Source organism: Cebus imitator, unplaced genomic scaffold (genome assembly GCF_001604975.1).
Source record: "Cebus imitator isolate Cc_AM_T3 unplaced genomic scaffold, Cebus_imitator-1.0 Scaffold74, whole genome shotgun sequence".
Lineage (NCBI taxonomy): Eukaryota > Metazoa > Chordata > Mammalia > Primates > Cebidae > Cebus > Cebus imitator.
The window spans coordinates 4,040,890-4,060,070 of record NW_016107389.1 but is presented as its reverse complement, the minus strand read 5'-3'; the positions used below and the strand labels follow the sequence as shown (position 1 = coordinate 4,060,070).

Genomic DNA, 19,181 nt, shown 5'->3' with positions numbered 1-19,181 from the left:
AAGAGGTTTTAGTGTTTTGACAAATATTTTTAAAGATCAGAAAACATTGGTAATTTTTCCCATTGGTTATTACTGCTCCGGGTAGTTTCTGCTTGCATGGTCAGTTTTACTGTCATGCAATGCTATTCAAAACAAGGACTGCCCATATATGTATCTTCCATTTTTTGTGTCATCAACAACATCCCCCACATTCTCAATTTCCAGACATTCTCCTTCCTTGTACAAATTGATATCTAACTGTTCTCTCTACTGACACGAGTCTCCTAGGCCTGCTAAGCTGTGGCTTGTGTTTTTCTCATATCCTGTATGCTTAAAGGCAATGAAGGGAGTTTGTGTCTCCTGGTTCCTCACTGCCCTTTTTTGAGTCATTTTATTTGTTCATATATTCAACAAGTGTTTATTAAGCATTTCATGTATCTAGGAATATCTTTGTTTCACCTCCATTTTTTGAAGGAGAGTTTTGCTGGATATAGGATTGTTGGTTGGCAAAGCCTTGTTTAGTTGTCTTGTTCCTGAATATTTTTGTTCAATGTCTAGGGTCTGCCCTTAGGCCCAATCAATATCACAACCTCAAAGTAGTTGAGATGTTCCCTTCCCTAATTGTTTGCTACTGAGATCTCTGTTACTTTTGATAATGCCTTTGGGTCCAGAATTTTAAAGACAATCCCCTCTGGCAGGACACTAGAATTATTAGTCTTCACAGCCTATCCTGCTGGCCCTGGTGGAATAACTACACCACAGAGATTGAGTGGGATGGAAACAGCTCCTGACCACGATCTCACTGTTTTACCCAGATCCCATCGATTTTTAAAAATAAATACTTCTCTATGTGTTATATACATGGGTCAACTATTGGTTGTTTGTTACAACATTGCTCAATTTTACTGTTGCTTTTTGGGGAAAGAACTTACCAAACTCTTTACTCAGCTGATCCAGAAGTTCTATTTTTGCTGCTGTGTTTCTTTGTTGGTCTTCCAAGGTTTTCTTATCCTCACTTTTAATTGATGACCTTACCTTACAAGTCACTGAGAAAAATAGAATGAGACAAAACTTTTTCATCATCACATTATAAAGTTATAGCTCAATTACATTTGCTCCTGTCTTATTCACTCCTGTTACAATGGAGGAAGAGTTCTTCTGTCAAAGACCATTTTCTCGAGTTCTGTTCTGAATCACATTCTTTCTTTTCTTCTCTACTCTCCGCTATGTTCTCTTCCTCTTTGAATCCTTCATATCAGGACAGAAATGTGCTTTAGTGTCTCCCATTCCAAACCCCTGCTTTGATCCTGAAACTTTTTTGACTGCTATCCCATTTCTCTACTCCCAATCACATTCAGCTTTTCTTTTCTTTTCTTTTCTTTTTTTTTGATGGAGGCTTGCTGTATCACCCAGGCTGGAGTGCAGTGGCATGATCTCAGCTCATTGCAACCACCACCTCCCGGATTCAAGCAATTCTCCTGCCTCAGCCTCCCGAGTAGCTGGGACTACAGGCACACACCACCACAACCAGCTAATTTTTGTATTTTTTTTTTTTTTTCAGTAGAGACGGGATTTGACCATGTCGGCCAGGATAGTCTCGATCTTTTGACCTTGTGATCACTTTGGGAGGCACCCGCCTTGGCCTCCCAAAGTGCTGGGATTACAGGCATGAGCCACCACACCCGGCCTCAGCTTTTCAAAACTATAGACACACTTCCTTTCTACTGCCTTATTTCCCTTTCATACTTATCATACAACTTTCTGGCCTAGTTACTCCCGTTGAAACTGCTCTTGTTGAAATTCAGGTGATATCCATGTCAAATATAATGGAAAATTTAAGCTATTATCTCATCTGTCTTTTTAGCATCATTCAGCATTCTTCACTACTCCCACCTTGAAATGCTTCCCTCTGCTTTTCTCTTGATGCCAGCCTCTTCTAGCTTTTTCTCTTAAACTTACTATTTATTCCTTCATAATCTTCTTTCTTCATCCTTCCTCTTCTATTTGACCCATGAATTTTGGTCTTCACGATTTGGGCATTTTATATCGATTTTTCCCAAAACCTTCCCTCTCAAACCCAAAGTCTTTCCATTTTATGAAATTACATCTTTATCCTTATAGTTGCACAAGCAAAAAATCTAGGAATCATTCATTTCTCCTCACCTTCTCTTGCCCTCCAAATCTATCAGCAAATTTGTCAGTGCTTTCTTCAAAATATGTCTTGAATCTACTATTTCTCTCTAGCTTCATTACTAACCACCTAAATCCAGGCTGCAATTACTGTTTTAGTTACTGACGTCTCCATTTCTACTCTTGCCATTTAGCTTTTCTCTCATAAGTGAGTGATCATAGTGATATACTTAGCATATAAATCTCAATACCTGTCCTTTATATACAACATATTAATGGCATTCCCTTACATGCTTTTACCATGGCCTACAAGACCCTGTCTGAGCTGTCATGTGCTATTCTCTTCAACCTTTCTCCCAACTTTTATCTTTTTGCTTGGTAGACTCAAACTACTGTTACTCAAACCAAACTCTTTCCCATCTGAAAGCCTCTCTGCTTTCCGTTTCCACCGTCTAAAATGCTTTTCTTCCCTCTTGTTATATGGCTTGTTCCTTCTGATCCTTCAGCTCTCTTTACTTTTCAAAAAGGCCTTCCATAATCAGCTTATCTCAATTCTCCTTATTTTCCATTTCTTTTCTTTATAACACTTAATACAATTTGTATTTAATTTTCTGTTATTTGCCTATCTTTTCCACTAGCATGTAAAATGTAAATGAGAGCAGTGACTGTATCTGTCTTAAAAATTCTTAAATCAGGTAGAATTCTTGCCTCACAGTGGATACTTAATAAACTTTTGTTGAATAAATAACAGAATTGTGTCAAGTTGTGTCAAAGGCATAGGATTGTAAGATAATATTTGCTTAACTTTCTTATAATAAAGTATCTGCAAATGGGATGAATTGTTACTATTAGACTATATGTTTGGATGTATTAAATTAGGTATTTGGCTGATGAATTTCATTATTTCCTTTTTTTAGCCTTTTCTACCGCCTTCTCAAAGTAGAGCAGAATATGATTCAGAGGAGAGTCTGGAAAGTGATGATGATGATGATGATGATGTTTTAGCATCAGATTTCCATCTCCAGGAGCATTCTAATTCAAATTCATATAGGTACAGAATATTGTATTTTAAGTTTTTTTAAGTTATGGTTTATGTAAATAATATTTTTGAAAATACATGTGAAATTAATAGCTTATTGACTTTATAACACATTATAACTCAGATTTCTTTAGTTGAAATTGTTAAATTCCTTTTTTTTTAAATTATACTTTAAGTTCTGGGGTACGTGTGCAGATCATGCAGGATTGTTACATAGGTATACACATGCCATGGTGGTTTGCAAATTCCTTTTCTTAACAATAATTTCTCACATACCTTTGGTTGTCCATGAATGAACCTTCTGTAATTTGTATTATTCCTCACAAATCTTGCTCCAAATTATATCTTGCATTTTGGACTCTAACATAAACAAGTTCTACTGTTTTATTCTAGAAAACATAAAGTATTTTCAGAACACTAGTATTATAAGATGTCAATAGGCACTATCTATAAAAAGTACTCTGTATATCATAAAAATCATAAATGTGCTAAATGCTCACCTCTAGCTCCAGTACTGTGTTGTTGTTACATTCATGAATGATAGAATATTATCTTGTCTATGTTGATATGTTTACATCTAAAACGCATATATGTTTTGCTAAAACATGGTATGTTAATGGTGTGATAAAAAATATAAATTTTCTAAAAGAAGTAAATGTTTGAGGGACAATGAAGTCATTCTTTATTGAAAAGTTACTATGAGATTTTTACTTCCTGGTTTATTGAGTTGTTTTCCCCCTGCTAAATGAATTTTACTTTTTTGAATACATAAAACATTTAAAAGTCAAACTGTACAACTCAATAACAAAAAGACAAATAATTTAAAAATTGAACAAAGGGCTGGGCATGGTGGCCTATGCCTATAAGCCCAGCATTTTGGGAGGCTGAGGTGGTCAGATTGTTTGAGCCCAGGAGTTCAAGACCAACCCAGGCAACATGGCAAAACCCATCTATATTTCTAAAATAGCAAAAAAAATTTTAATGAACAAAGGACTTGAATAGACATTTCTCCAAAAACTATATGAAAATAGCCAATAAGCATATGAAAAGATGCTCAATATTATTAATCATTAGAAAAATGCTAATCAATTCCCCAATGAGACATCATCTTACACCCATCAGGATGGCTACCAAAAAAAACGCAAAATAATAGTGCTAGGAAGGATGAGGAGAAATTGAAATGTTTGTGTAACTTTTGTGGGAATTGTAAAATGGTGCATCAACTATGAAAAACAGTATACTGGTTCCTCAAAAAATTAAAAATAAAATTTCTATATGATCCAGCATTTCTACTCTGGATACATACCTGAAAATATTGAAAACAGGACCTGAAACAGCTATTTATGCATTCCATGTTCATAGCAGCATTATTCATAGTAACCAAGAGGAGGAAATAAGTGTGTTTTAACAGGTGAAATACTAAACAAAAGGTGCTATGTACGTTCAACAGAATATTATTCAGCCTTAATTAGGAAGGAAATTCTAACACATGCTACAACATTGATATTATGCTAAGTGAAATAAATCAGTTACAGAAAGGGACACAGTATGTGATTTCACTTATATGAAGTACTTAGAATAGTGAAATACATAAAGACTAAAAATAAAATAGTGGTTGTCAAGGGCTGGGGACAGGGGAGAATGGGGAATGAATTTAGAGTTTCAGTTTTGCAAGATGAAAAGAGTTCTGGAGATGGATGGTGGTGGTGATTGCCCAACAATGTGAATGTACTTAATGCCCCTGAACTATAAATTTTAAAATGACTAAAATGGTAAATTTTGTTTTTGTATTTTACCACTATTAAAAAGTAAGTAAAAATTCAGTCTTTTAAGAAATAAATATGTTCCACTTGAAATAAAAGAGAAGCTGAAATATTTTTTTAAATCAAATGTAAAAATATAAAATCACAAGTCTTAGTTAAACTTCTGTTTATCCAGTTTCTTCTGTACATCCTCTACAGCTAACCACTTTTATTAGCTTCTGGTTTATCCTTCTTTTTCCAAAAATAAACAAATGAATCAATCTAAACTTATTCCTCCTGCTTTCTTGCAGAGAGGGTAACATACTACATGCAGTATTCTGCAACTTGCTTTTTATTTATTACTACATACCAAAACTTACTCCATATTAACTCTTAGAGATCCTTCTTCATTCTTCCTTATGGTTACCCTAATATTCCATAGATCAAAAATAGTTATTCAGCGAGTACTCTCCTGGTCGATAATTTGGTTATTTCTACACTTCTGCTATAGTAGATAATACTGGCATGATTAACTACATGCATATATTATTTTGTTTTTGTAGAGGGGTATATTCAGGATAGATTCCTAATGGTGGAATTTGTTGAGTCAAAGGGTAGCTTACTCTTCTGAATCCCTATAGAAATCATTAACAGATCCATCATTACTTTATTTTTAGTTGGTCCTTGATGCGATTGGCAATGGTGCAGTTGGTGCTCAACAATTTGAAGACTTTTTATCCCTTTGCAGGTCACGATCTTGCAGGTAATAAATAGCTCAACATGAACTAATGGTGTCATTACTTTTGACTTACTACTCTGTTTTGTTTGTTTGTTTGGAGTGGGGAAAATGTTTAGTTATAGAAGATATATTTCTTTTAACTAAACCAACCACCTGTAAATGTATCTGTCATACTGGTAGGTGCTTGAGGAGGACAACATCCAAGAAATCAAGGACACTGAATGTCATGTGATTGACTATATTGAGACTCTATTTTTATTCTAGCTAAGTGTTGAGGATTTTACAATGGACAGAAAACTAAGCAAATGCAAAACACTAGCAATTATTAACTCCAAAGGAGGAAAAGATTATATAGGAAAGAAAGGGGCATGATAATATGCTAAGTGATTCAGCTATGAACTATAGTTCTGTATATATAATAAGGTAAACACAAGAATACCAATTTAACCAAAAATTTTTATGAGACTCTTTCATAATGATAGAGAGAAGAGTTTATTCTCATCATGCCATAGTAGTAAATCAGTAGATCATTTCTAAAATTGAAGAATTAAGTATTAAGCATGTTATTTAGATATAGGAGATAAGTAGTAGGAATAGCTAAAAGTGGAAAGTGGGATCAGGACTGAAAGGATATGGATGGGCAGAACTGGAAAGTGCTGAGTTTCATGGCAAGTATTATGTAATTTTTTTAACTTTATCTATTGTTTTCATTATCTATAGATCTTAAAGAGTTATATGCCATACGGAAATTAGTCTGATAAAAATTAAAGTAGGGGTGCCCAATTCTTTTGGCTTCCCTGGGCCACATGGGAAGAAAAAGAATTGCCTTGGGCCACACATAAAATACACTCATGCTTACAATAGATGATGAGCTAAAAAGAAAAATCACAACAAAATCTTGTATTTTAAGAAAGTTTACGAATTTGTGTTGGGCCTCATTCAAAGCTTTCTTGGGCCGCAGGCAGCCTGCAGGCCATGGGTTGGACAAGCTTGATTTAAAGCGATTAATTTTCTCCCCACACATATTTTCATAATCTTCAGATACATTTTTTCTTGTGATATTAAAGTCAGAAGCAGTAATGTTGAAATACTTACACAGATTTATGGCATACCTTTGGTAATCTACTGGGTTTCTATGCCCACCTCACCTTGCACATCTTCCCTGCCAAAGTGTATGTTAATATTTCATCTCAGTCTCTTCTTTTCTTTTTCCTTTTTTCCTGCATCCATTCTCCCCTCTCTCATTTCAGTGTTTCTTAAAATTAAATATGGCATTTTACTGCATAAGATTAATATGGATCAATGTTCCCATTTAGAGCTTCCAGTCAGTTCACCTCTTTGTCATGCGGTTCTAAAAACTCTTCAGTGTTGGGAACAAGTTCTTCTCCGACGACTTGAAATCCATGGTGGGCCACCTCAAAATTATATCTCAAGTCATATCTCTGAAGAGAATTTGTCTGCAGGTCCTGCAATTCTCCGCCACAAAGCTTTACTGGAACCTACAAACACTCCTTTCAAGTAGGTTTTCTTATGAATACTGTTTGAGTTTTTTTGTTTGTTTTTTGAGGTGGCATTTTGCTCTGTTGTCCAGGCTGGAGTGCAATAGCACAGTCTCAGCTCACTGCAACTCCGCCTCCCAGGTTCAAGCAATTCTCCTGCCTCAGCCTCCTGAGTAACTGGGATTACAGGCACCCACCACCACACCCAGTTAATTTTTGTATTCTTAGTAGAGACAGGGTTTCACTATGTTGGCCAGGCTGGTCTCAAACTCCTCAGGTGATTCACCTGCCTCAGCCTCCCAAAGTGCTGGGATTATAGACGTGAGCCACTACACCTGACCTGAGTACTGTTTTTAAAATAGGTGTTTTACTTTTTGGGCTGTACATTCTTGTCACAACTACTCAACCCTGCCATTGTAGAGTAAAAGCAACCATAGACAACATGTACACAAATATATTCGGTTATTGTCTAATAAAATTTATTCCTTAAAATGGTAGGTAGGCTAGATTTGGACTGTGAGCTGTAGTTTATTAATGCCTGCTTTAGAGCAATGCTATTCAAAATAACTGGCCACAAAAGTGTTACTAGGAAAGTTTATAGCACTAAACAATCAGTCAACAGATTCAGCACTGTTCCTGTCAAATTACCAACATCATTCTTCACAGAATTAGAAAAAAATTGTTCTAAAATTCACGTGGAACCAAAAGAGGGCTGGAATAGCCAAAGTAATCCTTAGCAAAAAGAACAAAGGTATCACATCACCTGACTTTAAACTATACTGCAAAGCAACAGTAACTAAACAGTATGGTACTGGTACAAAAATAGACACATAGACCAGTGGAACAAAATAGAGAACCCAGAAATAAACTGATATCATGAGGATTTGTCCTACAGATTATTTCATCATTTCATCACCCAGGTAGTACTAAGCCTGGTACCCAGTAGTTATTTTTTCTTTTTTGGAGACAGAGTCTCACTCTGTTAACCAGACTGGAGTACAGTGGCATGATCACAGCTCACTGCAACCTCCACCTCCCATGCGCAAACGATCCTCCTGGCTCAGCCTCCTCAGTAGCTGGGCCCATAGGCACACACCACCATGCCCAGCTAATTTTTTATATTTTTTTATAGAGATGGGGTTTTACCTTGTTACCAGGCTGGTCTTGATTTCCTGAGCTCAAGCAATCTGCCTGCCGCAACCTCCCAAAGTGCTGGGATTTCAGCTGTGAGCCACCACACCTGGCTCCCAATAGTTATTTTTTCTGATCCTCTTTCTCTTCTCGCTCCCCTCTCCACCTTTAAGTAGACCCCATTGTCTGTTGTTCCCTTCTTTGTGTTCATTAGTTCTCAACATTTAGCTCCCACTTGTAAGTAAGAACGTAAAGTATTTGGTTTTGTGTTCTTGCATTAGTTTACTAAGGATAGTAGCTTCCAGATCAATCCATGTTCCTGCAAAAGACATGATCTCATTCTTTTTTATGGCTGCATAGTATTTCTTATATCTGTACAACATTTTCTTTATCCAGTCTGTCACCGATTGGCATTTAGGTGGGTTCCATGTCTTTGCTATTGTGAATAATGCTGCAATGAACACTTGTGTGCTTGTGTCTTTTATGGTAGAATGATTTGTATTATCCTAGGTATATACCCAGTAATGGGATTGCTGAGTCAAATGATAGTTCTATTTTGAGGAATTACTCTACTGCTTTCCACAATGGTTGAACTAATTTACATTCCCACTGACAGTGCATACATGTTCCCTTTTCTCTGCTATCTTCCCAGAATCTGTTATTTTTTATAAATAATTTGTTATTTTTTAATGATACCCATTCTGAATGGTGTGAGATGGTATATCATTGTGCATTTGATTTGCTTTTCTCAAATCATCAGTGATACTGAGCTTTTTCATATGCTCGTTGGCCACATGTATGTCTTCTTTTGTAAAGTGTCTGTTTATGTTCTTTGCCCACTTTCTAATGGTGTTGTTTGTTTTTCTTTTGTAAATCTGTTGAAGTTCCTTATAGATGCTGGATATTAGATCTTTGTCAGGTACATAGTTTGAAAAACTTTTCTCCCATTCTGTAGGTTGTCTGTTTACTCTGGTGATAGTTTCTTTTGTTGTGTGGAAGCTCTTAAGTTTAATTAGATCCCATTTGTCAATTTTTGGTTTTGTTGCAATTGCTTTTGGCGTCCTTGTCATAAAATCTTTGCCTGTTCCTGTGCCCAGGGTGGTATTGCATAGGTTGTCCACCAAAATTTTTATAGCTTTTGGTTTTACATGAAAGTCTTTAATACGTCTTGAGTTGATTTTTGTGTATGTTGCAGGGAAAGGGTTCAGCCTCAATCTTCTGAATATGCTAGCCAGTTATCCCAGTACCATTTATAGAATAGGGGGTCTTTTCTTGATTGCTTGTTTTTGTCACGTTTGTCGAAGATCAGATGTTCAGAGGGAGTTCTGTCACCTTATTTCCTGGTTCTTTTTTTGTTCCAGTGGCCAGTGTGCCTATTTTTGTACCAGTATATTCTGTTCTGGTTACTGTATTTTATTTGTTTTATACTTCGAAATCAGGTAATGTGATTCCAATTTTGTTCTTTTTCCTTAAGATTGCCTTGCTATTCAGGCTGTGTTTTGGTTACATACGAATTTTAAAATAGATTTCTCTAGTTCTGTGAAGAATGTTGTTGGTAGTTTAGTAGGAGCAGCATTGAATCTGTAAATTGTTTTGGGCGCAATGGCCACTTTAATGATTTCTTATCCATGAACATGGGATACTTTTTTCATTTGTACCTTATCTGGTTTCTTTGGGCAGTGTTTTGATTCTCACTGAAATCTCTTTCACCCTCTGGTTAGCTGTATACTTGGGAATTTTATTCTTTTTGTGGCAGTTGTGAATGGGACAGCTTTCATGTCTAAATGAGGTCTGTTGTTGGTGTATAGGAATGCTAGTGATTTCTTGTACATTTATTTTTGTATTTTGAAACTTTGCTAAGTTGTTTATCAGATCTAGGAGCTTTTGGGCTGAGACATGGGGTTTTCTATAATTAGAATCATGTCATCAGCAAACAGGGTTAGTTTACTTCCTGTCTTCCTATTTGGATGCCTTTTCTTTCTTTCTCTTTCCTGATTGCTTTGGCCAGGACTTTCAATACTAAGCTGAATAGGAGTGGTGAGAGAGAGCATTCTTGTCTTGTGTTGGTTTTCAAGGAGAATACTTCCTGCTTTTGCCCATTCAGTATGATACTGGCTGTGGGTTTGTCATAAATGGCTATTACTATTTTGAAGTGTGTTCTTTCAGTACCTAGTTTATTAACTTTTTACAGGGAGTGATGTTGAATTTTATCAAAAGCCTTTTCTTCATCTATTGAGATAATTATGTGGTTTTTGTCTAAGTTCTGTTTATGTGATTCATCATATTTATTGATTTGCATATGTTGCGCCAAACTTGCTCCTGGGGATGAAGCCCACTTGATTGTGGTGAATGAGCTTTTTGATATGCTGCTGGATTCGGTCTGCAAGTATTTTGTTGAGGATTTTTGTGTCACCATTCATCAAGGATATTGGCTTGAAGTTTTCTTTTTTTGTTGTGTCTCTGCCAGGTTTTGGTATCAGAATAATGTTGGCCTCATAGAGTTAGTTGTGGAGGAGTTCCATCTCCTCAATTTTTAGTAATAGTTTTAGTAGGAATGGCAACCAGCTTTTCATTGTACATTTGGTAGAATTTGGCTGTGCATCCATCCAGTTCTGTGCTTTTTTTGGTTGATATGCTATTTATTACTGATTCAATCTCAGAGCTCATTATCGGTTTGGTCAGGGAATTATTTCTTCCAGATCCAGTCTTGGGATGGTGTATGTGTCCAGGAATTTATACATCTTTTGTAGGTTTTATAGTCTGTGTGCATAGAGATCTCCATAGTAGTTTTTGATGGTTATTTTTATTTCTGTGGGGTCAGTAGTAACATCCTCTTGGTCATTTCTAATTGTGTTTATTTGGATCTTCTCTCTTTTCTTCTTAGTCTAGCTAGCAGTCTGTCTATCTTACCACTTTTTTCAAAAGACCAACTCCTAGATTTGTTGATTTTTTTTTAATGGTTTTTTGTGACTCAATTTCTTTCAGTTCAGCTCTCATTTTTGTTATTTCTTATCTTCTGCTACCTTTTGGGTTTATTTGTTCTTGCTTCTTTGATTTTTTTTTCAATTGTAATATTAGGTTGTTAATTTGAGATCTTTCTAACTTTTTGATGTGGTCATTTAGTGCTATGAATTTCCCTCTTAATGCTGCCTTAGCTGTGTCCCAGAGATTTTGGTAAAGCATTCTATTTTTGTTAGATCCTATGGCCCTAGGTTAGGGAATCAACAAACTATGGCCATCCCCACAGGTGAAATCTAGACTTCTCATGCTTCTTTGAATAAAGTTTTATTGGATTATAGCCATAACTCTCAATTGCATGTTGCCAATGACTGCTTTCCCACTACAAGTTGACAGTCCCTAATCCTAAAATCTAGGATCTGAAATGCTCCAAAATTCAAATTTTTTTGAGTACCAACATGATGCTGTAAGTGGAAAATGCCATGTATAAGTATTTAACACAAACTTTGTTTCATGTACACAGTTATTAAAAATAGAATTTCTTACCTTCTCTGCCTGTAATCCCAGCATTTTGGAAGGCCAAAGCAGGTGGATCACCTGAAGTCAGGAGTTTGAGACCACCTGCCAATATGGTGAAACCCCATCTCTACTAAAAACACAAAAATTAGCCAGGTATAGCAGGTGCCTATAATCCCAGCTACTCGAAAGGCTGAGGCAGGAGAATTGCTTGAACCCAGGAGGTGGAGGTTGCAGTGAGCCAACATTGACCCCTTGCACTCCAGGCTGGGCCACAGATTGAGACTCAACTTAAAAAAAATACATACATATTTTATATATATAGATATATATATATATGTAATATGTATAGATATGTAATTTCTCACCTTCAGATTATGCATATAAGAAGTGTATGAAAGAAGCATAAATGAATTTAGAATTTAGACATATATATCCAAATATTTCAAAATCTGAAAATATATGAAATTCAAAATACTTCTGGTCCCAATTATTTTGAAGGGTTACTTTACCCATGCAATATCAGACTTGAGTAGTTGTGACAGAGACCATCTGTCCACAAAGTCTGAATTATATACTATCTTATTTAAGGAAAAGGTTGGCGATATGATCTGCCTCCAGTCATATAGTCTGATTGCAGTTAATTTATTATAATAAACATTCATATGGCACCAAGGAATTGTGATCAAGTTAATCAGAAATCTCCAAAGTGTGTAATTAAATTTACTGTCTCTCTCTGTAGATCCAGACACCATCTGGCACTGTCTGTGAAGAGGCTTTGGCAGTACTTGGTGAAGCAGGAAGAAATTCAGGAAACCTTTATCAAAAATATATTCACAAAGAAACGGTGTCTAAATGAGGTCTGTATAAGTTAAAATCTGTTTATTTTATTATTGAAGTCTTATATTATCATGTAACCATTAAAATGAATTATATGTTACAGATTTTTTTGAAAACACGTTTTATATCATAAACATAGACAATTAATGCTTAGAAAAGTATGATTTAGAAGAGGGGCAGTGTTTTCATAAATCAATTTAATTTAATTAATTCAAATGTATTTGGGACTTTTTTCTCAAAAAAAAAAAAAAAAAGTTTAAGATTCCACATCTTGTTTCTTGTATTTTGAATTGTCGTGATCATCAATTTAAGAGACAAGATAGAAATTTTCTATGATTTTCATGTGACAGTTAAAAGAAGTCTATCTTAGAAGTTTAATTGTAACTAGGTTTGTATACTGAAGATTTTTTATTTATTTTTTTTGAAATGGAATGTCACTCTGTCACCCAGGTTGGAGTACAGTGGCAGCATTTCAGCTCCCTGCAACCTCTGCCTCCCAAGCTTAAGCGATCCTCCCACTCAGCCCCCACTTAGCTGGGACCACAGGAGTGCACCACCATGCCCAGCTAATTTTTTTGTATTTTTGGTAGAGACAGGGTTTCATCATATTGCCCAGAGTGGTCTTGAATTCCTGAGCTCAGGAGATCTACCTGCCTTGGCCTCTCAAAGTGCTAAGATTACAGGCTTGAGCCACTGCATGCGGCCAACTTTTTAAATATGTACATTTTCTTTTCTGTGGATTATGTTTAAATTAATGAAATGTTACAAACCCTAATTAACATATACTGTAACTGGTTGCTTATACCTTGATAATATCATCAAAATAAAAAAAAAATTTTTTTTTGGTCATTTAGTTTAGTGCTAGTAATAAGTACCAGTTTGATGATATGGGGAACTTGCCTTCTTCATTGAGAAAGTTTTGTTACTAAAAAATTCCAGTGAACTAAACAGTAAACATAGTGATGTAGTCAATTCTTTATGTCTCCTGGACTGGTAGCAAAGGGTTCAGAACTGATAATCAGTATGTGAACCACATTTTGAGTAGCAGTGAACTAGTCTGAAAGCAAGCTTTGTACAGTGTTTGAAGTTGCAAGCACTGAAGATATTTCAGTTAGAGAAATAAGTTGAATGGCTTCACAATAGGCAAGTAAGCAAAAAGCAAGATGACATCTAACCTTTCTGCCTTAAAGGAAAATTACATATATATCTCATTGGCTGTCAATTTAAGTATAATTTGTAAGAGGAAACTGTATATGCTATTATTACTATTTGCCTCATTTTGTAAATATATTCAAATCAACCAAGTCAGGAAATAGTATGTAGTATTCTTACTGACTTAGAAGACTTCTGACCTGAGTACCTTGGTATAACATTGAAATTTAGACAAACATGAATGTAGTTCATTTGTTTTTTTAACTGTTTTTAAATTGGCATATTTTATTAAACTTACAAAAAAACTTACCTTTCTACTGCTGATATATTTCGGGCATTTGGGAAATGAAGTAATTCTGAAAACAAAACAAAAAAACTCTTGGGCCATTAGATTGTCTAATTGATTCAGGAATAGAGTCATTAAGGAAAAAAGTAGTATAATCAAGCCAGAATGCATAAACATAGCAAATAATAGGCATACACACATTTTAAAATTTGTTATTCTTTGGAGTTTCATGATATCTCAAGAAAATTTTTAAATTATTTTTATTGTAATTATTTTAATCAGAAGCATGAACATGAATGTTGAACTGTTTTGTGACTATCAGTAAGCTAAATATTTTCTCTGAATTTTGTCTCTTTTTATGCATAATACTACCCCTTTGCAATGTTTTGATAGATTTAACTTATTTAAACCTTGACACAATTAATGGTGGTTATTAAAAGTTTGTTGTGACTACTTTATTGTTTTATTCTTGATAATAGTACTCTTAAAAATAGTGTCTTTTTGATAAAGAATACGAAAAGAAAAATTTTATATAGTAAAACATAGATTTGAATGGAATTAAATAGAATCTTTATAGAGTTGGTATAAAATTAATGTTACTGGAAAGGTTACTAGCCTATTTTTAGTATTAACAAAGTCATCTTCCATCTCTTATTTTTCTAAAATAATGGTTATACTTATTTTAGTCGAAGTCACTGTGACTTTCCAGATGGTTAGGAGATATATGACAGGCTCTGTATTTTGGATGGCAGGTGATGGGAGAGTATTTTGAGAACTGCTCGCTCTTTATTTCTTTATGTGTTTGAAAATGAAATTTTACGGTTTCTTCATCTGACCTTAAAATCCTGGTTTATTCTCAGATCTTTTCCTATATAGTAAAGTTTACTGGTACATGTGTTTTAAAATAGAATGTCTTCTGTCTTTGTACTTAAATAGAAAATACAGACAACTGCAGATAAAGTCATTCTTAATAAAAAATTGAGACTTGACAACTCCTGTTGTTCCCAGTCCTTTTTCTGTTTTTGTTTTGTTTTGTTTTGCTTGACTTTCTGAGAAGAACTAAAAGTCTTGGAAGAACTCTTTCTTTAGCAAGTACTACTATTCCCTTTTAAGAAGTATGTGTGCTTCCCAGCAATTTATTGACTGCTTCTGCCTACCTCAGTGGAAAAGAATTAGATAAATGTAGAAACTGAAATTTCCTAATCCAGAGATTTTCCTGAAGGTTCAGATACGGAGATAAGACATAGCAGCGAGTTAAGAGAATAATTCAACTTTAATTTTAGGTTGATAGTACTCTGACACCAGTAGCTCTGGTTATTTTATTTATTTTAATATAAAGTACTTTGGTTTCAATCGTATTTTAATGTCAACATTTTGAAATTGAGTAAAAACTTCTTAGGGACAGAATAAAACTTATAGTGGTGGTTAATAAGTTCTGAGGGATTAAATTTTTCTCATTTCCTAACCATGCACCTTCATACATGCTTCTTATAAAGTGTATAAAGTTTTAAGAATAGTAACTCCATATAGTGTTCTTTTCTAGTAAATTTGTTTTAAAATATAAAATTTAATCAATCCCCAGTATTTTGCATGTTACATCTCATCTTTACTCTTTGTCATGTGGTTATTCTTTCTTGATGAAGTCATTAGAGGACAACAGTGAAATCATCAAAAATTCTATGATGGAGGAGCCAAACATCAATAAGGTACAAAATATCATTCAACTGAAATTAGAAATTGCATTCTTTCACAAAAAACAAAGTATTTGCATTTTAGTTTTAAACTGGTCTTTGTTTCCAATGGAATTAAAGTATTATTCCCTCAAATTATTCTCCTTTTATTTTAACAGCTTAAATATTGCAATTGTAAAAGTTATTTCTGTTTTGTTAGATAAGAGAATGCAATTTTAAAGAGAGTTGAATGTATCTTGTTTTGGCTACAGATTTTTTTGAGTAAATACAACTAAAGATCTAAATACATATGATTACAATAGCAATTGTTTAGTAGTATTGTTTAATTCTGCAAGTATCACATTTGGGGTTAAAATTCTCTCCTATAATTTTAAGAATTAATATTATATGATATTAATATCCTAGGATATTCATTCTTAAAAATATAGTAAATACTGTTTTATAGCATTTATTCTACTGGTAGGAATAGAATGTAGCAAAGTGCCTTGGGATACATAGGAAGTACTCATTGTACTTGAGAGCCAAAGCACAAAGGATGAGAATCTGTATAATTATGAAATAACTCCTAGGTATTCTGTGATTGCATATTCAACTATGACTTTATTTTATTTTATTTTTTATTTTTGAGACGGAGCTTCGCTGTTTTACCCAGGCTGGAGTAAAGTGGCACAGTTTCAGTTCACTGCAACCCCCAACAACCACCCCTGCCCCCGCCTCCGGGTTCAAGCAATTCTCCTGCCTCAGCCTCCTGAGTAGCAGGGACTATAGGCACCTGCCATCACACCTGGCTGATTTCTTTTGTATTTTTAGTACAGGTGGGATTTTACCATGTTGGCCAGGCTGATGTCAAACTCCTGACCTCAGGTGATCCATCCACTTTAGCCTCCTAAACTGCTAGAATTATAGATGTGAGCCACTGCACCCAGCCAATTCAGTTGTGACTTTATGAAGTTGATATTTAACTCATATTTTTCATGTTCTGTATTTAAAACAATCTCAGCAGTGATTTTTAAGTGAAAACTTTCTCAAAAAAAATTTTATGGCTACTAATTTCTACCTTTTATTCTTTCCAACGGGAATCCTTTGGTAAAATAAGAGAAATAATTATGTGCAATTAATTAAAAGGCCTGATTTGATATCAAGTGTATAGTATAACTAAAACTTTTGCAAAATAAGTATATATATGATTCATACTTTGAAAATTTTTAATGGCCTTTGGGAGTTTTTAGGGAATATAATTCAAACATTTATTCAGCTAACAATTTTCCTTGCCTGGGTAATGATGATTGCTTACTACTCTCTATACATTATCGGGAATTCTTATCCGAAGATTTTTGTTTTGATATTATTTATAAAATATTAATAATTATAATGTTGTATTTCTATAGTCATCTTCATACTACATCAAAATGCAGTCTTTTTGAGGGGAGGGTTAACATCATAACTATTTTGGCCATCATTTTCCAAGCCCACTGCTATATGGTTTTAAAAAAATCTTCATAAGGTATGCCTGACTTAAAATATATATATTTAAAGTGTGCAACTTTTCAATTTGGCATGTGTATTCTCTAGCACAGCCATCACCACAACCAGGATAATGATTATATCCATCAGTCCCCAGAATTTAATCCCTCCCTTTTTTTTTTCTCTCTTACCTGTGACTTCTTCCTCCCCAAGCAACTACCAAACTGTTTCCTGGCATTAAAGATTAATTTGTTGTTTTCTAGAGTATTATGTAAATAGAATAATATAATATGCCATTATTGGTTTACAGTCTGTGTCCATTGACTTAGCATAATTATTTCAAGATTTATCCATGTTGTGTGTTTTAGTAGTTCATTCTTTTTTATTATGATGTTTATTACATTGTATGGATTGCCATAGTTTATTTACCTGTTAATGAACTCTTGAGGTGATTTTATTTTGGAGCTATTCCAAATAAGGCTGCTTTGAATATTCATGTACAAGTCACATTTTATGGAAATATGCTTTCATTTCTCTTGTGTAAATGCCTAGGAGTGAAAAGACTGGATCATATGGTAGATGTATGTTAAATATTTTGTGAAACTGTTCAGATATTTTCCAAGGTAGTTGTACCATTTATACATTCTCAATGGGTGGTGTATGAAATCCCTGTTGCATCACATTCTTTTTTTTTAAGATAGGGTCTCTCTGTGTCTCCCAGGCTGGAGTACAGTGGTGTGATTACGGCTCACTGCAGCCTCGACCTCCCAGGCTTAAACAGTCCTCTTGCCTCAGCCTTCTGAGCAGCTGGGACTACAGGCACGCACCACTATGCCCAGCTCATTTTTTAATTTTTTGTAAAGCTGGGGTTTCTCCGTGTTGCTTAGGCTTGTCTCAAACTTCTGGGCTCAAGTAATCTTCCCACCTTAGCCTCCCGAAGGGCTGGGATTACAGGTGTGATCCGCTATGCCCAGCCTTGCATCACATTCCAACAGTTAGTGTAGTCTACAGTTTCATTTTAACCATTCTCTTAGGTATGTCGTAGTAGTTCATTGTGGCTTTAATTTGCATTGAGCATCTTATCACAAGCTTATTTGCTGTTTGTCTGTCTTTTTGCATGAAGTGTCTTTAAATCTGTGTTTATTTTTATTAGCTTGCTTGTTTTCTTGATTGAATTTAAACAGTTATTTGTATGTTCTGGATAAAAATTGTTTATCACAAATGTGATTTGCAAATAGTTTCCCTTACCCTGTGGGTTGTCTGTTAGCTCACTGCAACCTCCACCTCCTGGGTACAAGCAATTCTCATGCCTTAGGCATGCACCGCCACACCCAGCTAATTTTTGTATTTTTAGCAGATGAGTAGATGGGGTTTCGCTGTATTGCCTAGGCTGGTCTCGAGCTCCTGGCCTCAAGTAATCTGCCCACCTCAACCTTCTAAAGTGCTGGGATTAGGGGTGTGAGCCACTACCCCCGGCCACAAGGTCTTTTGAAGTGCAGAAATTCTTAATTTTGATGATGTCTAACATATTATTTCTGGTTATTCATTTTCTTTTTGGTGCTCTTTTTAAGAAACCTTTGCCTAACCTAAGATCACAAAGATTTTCTCCTGTTCTATGTGTTCAGAGTTTTAGTATTACATTTAGGTCCATAATCCATTTCAAGTTAATTTGTTTACATGGTGTAAATAAGTATGGACCTCAGTTCTTTGTTACTGTAGTTGTGTTGTTGCATCTGTATGTCAGTTGTTTCAGCATTATTTGTTGAAAAGATTATCTTTTCCTCCACTAAACTACCTCTTCCTCCTTTTCAAAAATCAATTGACAGAGGTGTGTCAGTCTAATTCTGGAGTCCCTATTTTGGGCCATTGATCCATCTTTATGGTAATAGCTCACTGTCTTTATAACTACAATGTTATAATACATCTTGAAATCATGTGTTGTAAGTCCTTCAAGTATATTTATCTAAGTTCTTTTGCCTTTTTTTTTTTTTTTTTTTTTTTTTTTTTTTTTTTTT

At 34.8% G+C, this 19,181-nt stretch overlaps 1 protein-coding gene across 9 annotated transcripts in view; it reads left to right on the top strand.

The window, feature by feature from the left end:
* Positions 1–19,181, top strand: part of DMXL1 (Dmx like 1) — a 174,824-nt gene that overhangs the window by 116,486 nt on the left and 39,157 nt on the right. For 6 of the 9 annotated variants that reach the window (XR_001826286.2, XM_017531876.2, XM_017531873.2 and 3 more), the window contains 5 exons: positions 3,027–3,160; positions 5,568–5,653; positions 6,946–7,147; positions 12,476–12,593; positions 15,655–15,717. Coding sequence is in view for 8 of the 9 variants with exons in the window: in XM_017531876.2 (XP_017387365.1) it covers positions 3,027–3,160; positions 5,568–5,653; positions 6,946–7,147; positions 12,476–12,593; positions 15,655–15,717 (603 nt within the window). In the remaining variant the exon portion in view is untranslated. The remainder of the gene's footprint in view (positions 1–3,026; positions 3,161–5,567; positions 5,654–6,945; positions 7,148–12,475; positions 12,594–15,654; positions 15,718–19,181) is intronic. The other 3 variants (XM_017531877.2, XM_037739737.1, XM_017531879.2) reach the window with 1 other exon arrangement.